The sequence below is a fragment of the Puntigrus tetrazona genome, chromosome 4 (assembly GCF_018831695.1).
Source record: "Puntigrus tetrazona isolate hp1 chromosome 4, ASM1883169v1, whole genome shotgun sequence".
NCBI lineage: Eukaryota > Metazoa > Chordata > Actinopteri > Cypriniformes > Cyprinidae > Puntigrus > Puntigrus tetrazona.
In genome coordinates, this window is record NC_056702.1 from 3,467,222 (window position 1) to 3,473,686 (window position 6,465).

The following is a 6,465-nucleotide window of genomic DNA, read 5'->3' on the forward strand; positions in this document are numbered from 1 at the left end:
GGCTATTGAGGAGGAAATTCAACAAATGCTCAAGGTGGGAGTAACTGAGCCGTCCCGTAGCATGTGGTCCAGCCCCATAGTGATGGTACCGAAGCCCGACGGCACCCTCCGTTTCTGCAAAGATTTCCGCCACTTAAACGAGGTCTCAGAGTTTGACGGATGCCCCATGCCTCGCGTCGATAAATTGTTGGACTGACTGGGAAGGGCCCGGTTTATCTCCACACTGGACTTGACCAAGGGCTACTGGCAGGTACCCCTATCGAAATCCTCTAAACCCAAAACTGCATTTTCTACCCCCAGCAGACACTGGCAGTAGCGTCCCTAGCAGCGAGGAACATGTGCACCCGCTTGTCACAGGCTGATCAGTCCCAGCTGCCCCCAATCAGCGAAGCGGCAGAAGAAAGCCATGCGGCACGCTGACGGGGAGCATTTCGCCTCCATGAACACCGACACTAACCGCTCTTCTTTTATTCCCCACAGAAAGCAGCATTTAGCCCGATCAGCCTGAACCACACGACACTGTCTGACTGACGACCGGGAAAAAAGCGATGGAGAAGCCACGGAAGAAGCCGCTGCCCCTGCGCCCCCGGACCAGAGAGAGAGCGCAGTGCAGCCGCCGTACTCCACCCCTTACCTGGACCCTTCCCCCTGGAACACTACCCGACCTGCTCTTCCCCTGCAGCACGACGAGGACACCAGTTCCCCCATTTATTGTGGACACTTTTCCCCCCTGGACACTTTATTTTGTATATTTCTTTTAATAAAGGCCTGACGCCACACCCACTGTGTCTGTCGTTGGCTCTTCCAACACAATACAATATATATATATATATATATACATTGCTGTAATAATACACAAATAACTTGTAGTTGAAACAAGGTAAAACAAAACAAAGCTGTGAAACAGAAACACCCATTTAATACCCTGTCAAGAATATGAAACTGCTTTAAGAACCCACCGTACACACTCCTGCAGTGACATAAGACCAGCAGCACTTCATATAAAGAAAAGAGTAAGATTGTTCTCAGAGTCAGTCTCAAGAAGTCGACCTTTCCATGAGATCTGTCCAGATCTGTAAGTACTCTGTTGAACGCACACAAGCTTTCTCAGTCATGTCTTTACTGTTTCTCTCACATTCGTGTCAACTGTTGCTCTTTCACAAGCGTTACAAGGTTATCAATCAATCAATCAATCAATCAATCAATCAATCATTTTCATTTATATAGCGCTTTTTAACATCACAGGTTGCATCAAAGCACTGAACAGTATAAAGCAGAAGATCACAATGATAGGGATGTAACATTGTAAAGAAACCTGCATGAAATCATAAAAGAAAAGGTTCTAAAATCAAGTCCAGCATTTTGCAAATACACAAATTAATAAATGTGTGCTAATAAATGTAGTGTCTATTAACAGAAACATCAGCTCCGGGGCAGATACGTGTGCTGTAATGTATTTGATGCGAGTGACTCGGGTTCAAACATGACTTTTGACTATTTTTTCTCTCCCTTTTTAAATCTCATTAAAGTCATAAAAAAGAGGAAATAATCAGAATGTGTTGGATAGGGCTAGGGTAGGGATGGATTTATTGCCCCATTCACAGTGTAAAAAATAAAAGAAATACTTGCCAAATTACTTTGTTGGTCACTTATATTAGTATAAGCAGAAACCTGAAGAACCTCCTAAACTCCTCATATATCAAATGAACACCCTCCAGTCAGGAACTCCATCTAGATTCAGTGACAGGAACAAGAGATACTGGAAGTGATTTCTCTCTGACCATGAAAGACGTCCAGACTGAAGATACAGGAGATTATTACTGTCAGAGTTTTCCCTACATCAACAGCAAACATGTGTTCACACAGTGATAAAGAGTCGTATCTGAGCTGATGAGAGGATCACAAACAACACACACACACACACACACACACACACACACACACACACACACACATATAGTTTTTACTGCAAAACAGTAAATGGTTGATCAATCATTGGGAAGCTCAGTCTGACTGCTGAGAGTCTCAGTGAACAAACATCATCTCTCTTTAGTCCTGACTCATTCTGTTCCTCTCAGAATAGATCAGCTCCATCAGCAGATGTTTCACAGGAGCTTCAAGATACAGTCAGACTACACCGAGTCAACACACACAGAACCAACAGTCATCTGTTTCAGTGGTTGGGGTTCATCATTTGACTACTCAAAATAGTTTCATAATTTCCTCCGTTTGCAGGTGTTTTCATGGTTCAGTGAGTGAACCCTGAATATTTCAATGTAAAAGAGAAGACAAAATATTTATCAAAACAGACAATAATAATGTATTATCTAAAATTATAAGTGAAAGTTAACTGTTTTTTTTTTTATAAGAAGTTTTACAATAGTGTAATATAAAGGTTTTATTTTTTAATTTATACATTTAAATGACATTAGAGACTGTAAATAAATCTATGTTGCTCTTTAATATCAAGTCTATTATCTGCCCTGTAAAGTAACCATATATTCCTAAAGAATTACCATAGTTTACTAAATATAAGTTGGACATACATGTGTGGTTCTCAAACAAATGAACAACAACAAAAAAATTATATTTATTATTTATTTATTTTTATTTATTTTTTCAAATAATTAAACCCCAGTTAAATAAAAGAACAATACTGTTTTGTAGATTAAAGTATTTTAGAGCGATATTGACTGTTTTATTCTAGAGGGGGCGTCACTAGCATGTGAATAAACTCTTAACATAAACGTCTGGCCCAGCAAAGCATAATATTAATATTGCAGAACTATGTAATCTAAATAGTAATCTAAATCTAAATGAAACAGTTACTGAAAAACACTACATGTGTTGAAGAATATAGCCATTTTTGTCCATACTGGTTGTTTTTATGATTATTTATTAAGTGAAATTTATTAATGAAACTTATCTAATTTAAATCTGACTTAATTTACTTTTGTATTAAAACTAACTTGTAACATTTTAGTCCCTATCAGTGATGATTTTCTTGATGTTCTTCATAATTCTTTCAGTTGAATTCAGTTACAGGTTGTGCCACATTCAGTTATCTGTCTTCGAGAGTGAACTACAGTCTTCAGGTGAATGATTTAAATAGTGAGAGTCACTTTACATCATCAGACATGCTTCAGTGCTCTGAGAGAGTTTATAGTGCTGTGAGTTTAACACTTCATGACTGATACTGTTTATCATCACAAAAAAAACAACTACAATGACATTGATCATATTCTTCTTGATCTTAGGGATGTATTTTCAAGGTAAGACTTTTCATTCAGTTAGCTCTCTTAAAAGTTATTTCAAACTTTTTAAATTTCACATCATCTAATTGTTCTTCAGACTCTGCAGGACAGGTGACTGTGATTCAGACTCCAACAGAGAAACATGTTCAGAACGGACAAACAGTGACTCTGACCTGTAAAACCAGCAGCTCTATTGGACGCCAGTCAGACGGTTGGTGTGGGTCATGTCTCTCCTGGTACCTACAGAAACCTGGAGAAGCTCCTAAACTATTAGTGCACAGCATTAAAACCCTTTACTCTGGAACTCCATCAAGATTCAGTGGAAATGGAGCTAATTATGGAAGTGATTTCTCTCTGACCATCAGAGGAGTCCAGACTGAAGATACAGGAGATTATTACTGTCAGAGTGAACACTATATCAGTGGTAGTTATGTGTTCACACAGTGATAAATAGTCGTACAAAAAGCTGTGAGTCAGAGTCACAGTGACTGCACTGATACAGCTGAGAGATACTGCAGCTGATGATGAGAGGATCACAAACAACACAAACTCACTGAATCAAACACTTCACAGATTTTTTTATATGATGTTCTAAGGAGGAAATATACTTATTAATGCAATGTAATATAATTACATAACACTCATTACATTTGACATTGCCTGAAGAAAAGTTGTGAGGTGCTTGTTGAAGAAAAAACATGTTGACTGTAAAAGTTTTCCCAGTTTTTGCTTCTTTTCTTAGACACCTGTGGCTTTAAGAGAGTGACCATTTATACTGAGACATTTATCAGTCATTTATTTCAGTCTCTAATTAGGATATTGGAAATTCCTATATTCTCTTACTCTTCAGTTATTTATTTATTAGGAGTCGGTCAGGATCTCGTGGTCACAGATTAATAAATGTTTCATATTCAGATTCATATTCTACTGCAGGACTGATGGAAAATCACCCAGCTCTGCAGAAGACTTCTGAACAGTTTGAATGAGCTCACAATCCACTTTATTAACAGATTTCAACAGATCTCTGAATCCTGTTTCCTTTTCTAACTTCATTGACATTTTATGTCGATCACTATTGATTGTAAAAAATGCTCTTGTGGCTTTAGTGGCAGAAGAAAATAACATTTTAATCAACATTTTAAATCATCCATTGTTCACTGCATTGCAGTCAAAAGCTGAATTTTATTAAGGTGCCTTTTCATTGGTCTGAAGTGGAAAAAAGCTAAATACAGCTGTGAATGGGTTAAGTTTGTCCACTTTCAACTATTCCCAGAAGTAGACTGGATCACGCTCATAGAGCAGACGCTTATGTGGTCGAAAGCATTCAACGCTAAAAGAAATGTGATTGACCAAAACACATCTTAACGCGAGATGTAACCAGGACCACAGACACCTTTGATAAGAAGAACCTAAATGATCTTTGAGATTTCTGGTAGACATGAATCGAACATGAAAGTGTTTATTAGACGTAAAGTGCTGGTACGTTTAGAGGAAACCGCTTTAAGGACGAGTTAAGTGACGATTAAACAGAAGAAAACTGGAACTTAAATACACACAGTAACTGACTAAATTAACAAGACACAGCTGAAGACAATTAGACAATTAATAGAAAGTAGGTCACTCTGAACACATGGGAGAAGTATAATAACGAGAGTGAACAATTTGTTATTAAATGCAGAGACGGTCTCTGTAATCAATTCGACAATAGTTGCTAGAAGTTAAGTGTCCCCAACAAAGCAAGCCAGAGGCGACAGCGGCAACGGACCAAAACCCCATCCATACAGAATGAAGAAAAAAAACATGGGAGAAACCAGTTGGAGCCAGTTCAATTTTAAATGCAGCTGTGTCAGATAGTGTAAATGACTTAGAGAGAGTGAGTGTGTGTGTGTGTGTGTGTGTGTGTGTGCGCATCAGGGTCTGCTGATCTGTCCACGGGCGCATCTAGGTTTTCTGGTCTCTGATGAACACTGATTTGAATAATATAAGTGTGTTGGTGTGTTATGTGTAGGCTAAGTTAAAAAGATGTGTCTTTAATCTAGATTTAAACTGGCAGAGTGTGTCTGCTTCCCAAACAGCGTTAGGGAGATTGTTCCAGAGTTTAGGTGCTAGATAGGAAAAACATCTGCCGGCCGCAGTCGATTTTGATATTCTAGGTATTATCAAATGGCCAGAGTTTTGAGAATGTAGCGGACGGGCAGGACTATAATGTGATAAGAGCTCGCTCAAGTATTGAGGAGCTAAACCATTCAGGGCTTTATAGGTAATAATAAGATTTTAAAATCTATCTCATGTTTGATAGGGAGCCAGTGCAGTTTTGACAGAACCCGGGCTAATATGATCATACTTCCTAGTTCTAGTAAGGACTCTAGCTGCTGCGTTTTGGACTAGCTGAAGTTTGTTTATCAAGCGTGCAGAACAACCACTCAATAAAGCATTACTATAATCAAACCTCGAGGTCATAAACGCATGAATTAATATTTCTGCATTAGAGGTTGAAAGCATAGGTCGTAGTTTAGATATATGTTTAAGATGGAAAAATGCAGTTTTACAGATGCTAGAAACATGGTTTTCGAAGGAAAGATTGCTGTCAAACAGCACACCTAGGTTCCTACCTGATGATGAAGAATTAACAGAGCAGCCATCAAGTGTTAGACTGTGTTCTGGATTATTATATGTGGGGTTTTTAGGTCCAATTATTAGCACCTCCGTTTTTTTCAGAATTTAGCATTAAGAAGTTACTCATCATCCAGTTTTTTATATCGACTATGCATTCTGTTAGTTTCTCAGTTTGGTGTGTATCACCAGGCTGCGCTGAAATATAGAGCTCAGTATCATCAGCATAGCAGTGAAAGCTAACACCATGACTCCTGATAATATCTCCCAGAGGTAACATGTATAGGTTGAAAAATAACGGTCCTAGCACTGAGCCTTGAGGAACTCCATATTTCACTTCTGAGCGATATGATACCTCCTCATAGCAGTCAGATAGATATGATTTAAACCATGCTAAGGCGCTTCCTCTAATGCCAACTTAGTTTTCTAGTCTATCCAAGAGAATGTGGTGATCGCTAGTATCGAATGCTGCGCTAAGATCTAATAGCACTAATAACGAGATAAAACCACAGTCCGATGATAGAAGCAGGTCATTAGTAACTCTAATGAGAGCAGTCTCAGTACTATGGTACGGTCTAAAACCTGATTGGAAATCCTT

The 6,465-nt window shown here is 38.6% G+C and overlaps 1 gene segment (V, D, J or C); it reads left to right on the top strand.

The window, feature by feature from the left end:
* The first annotated feature begins 3,144 nt into the window (after nt 1-3,144).
* LOC122343352 lies at nt 3,145-3,914 on the top strand. The segment is given in 2 exon segments: nt 3,145-3,272; nt 3,352-3,914. Coding segments are annotated over 2 exon segments (396 nt in total).
* Nucleotides 3,915-6,465: the final 2,551 nt, after the last annotated feature.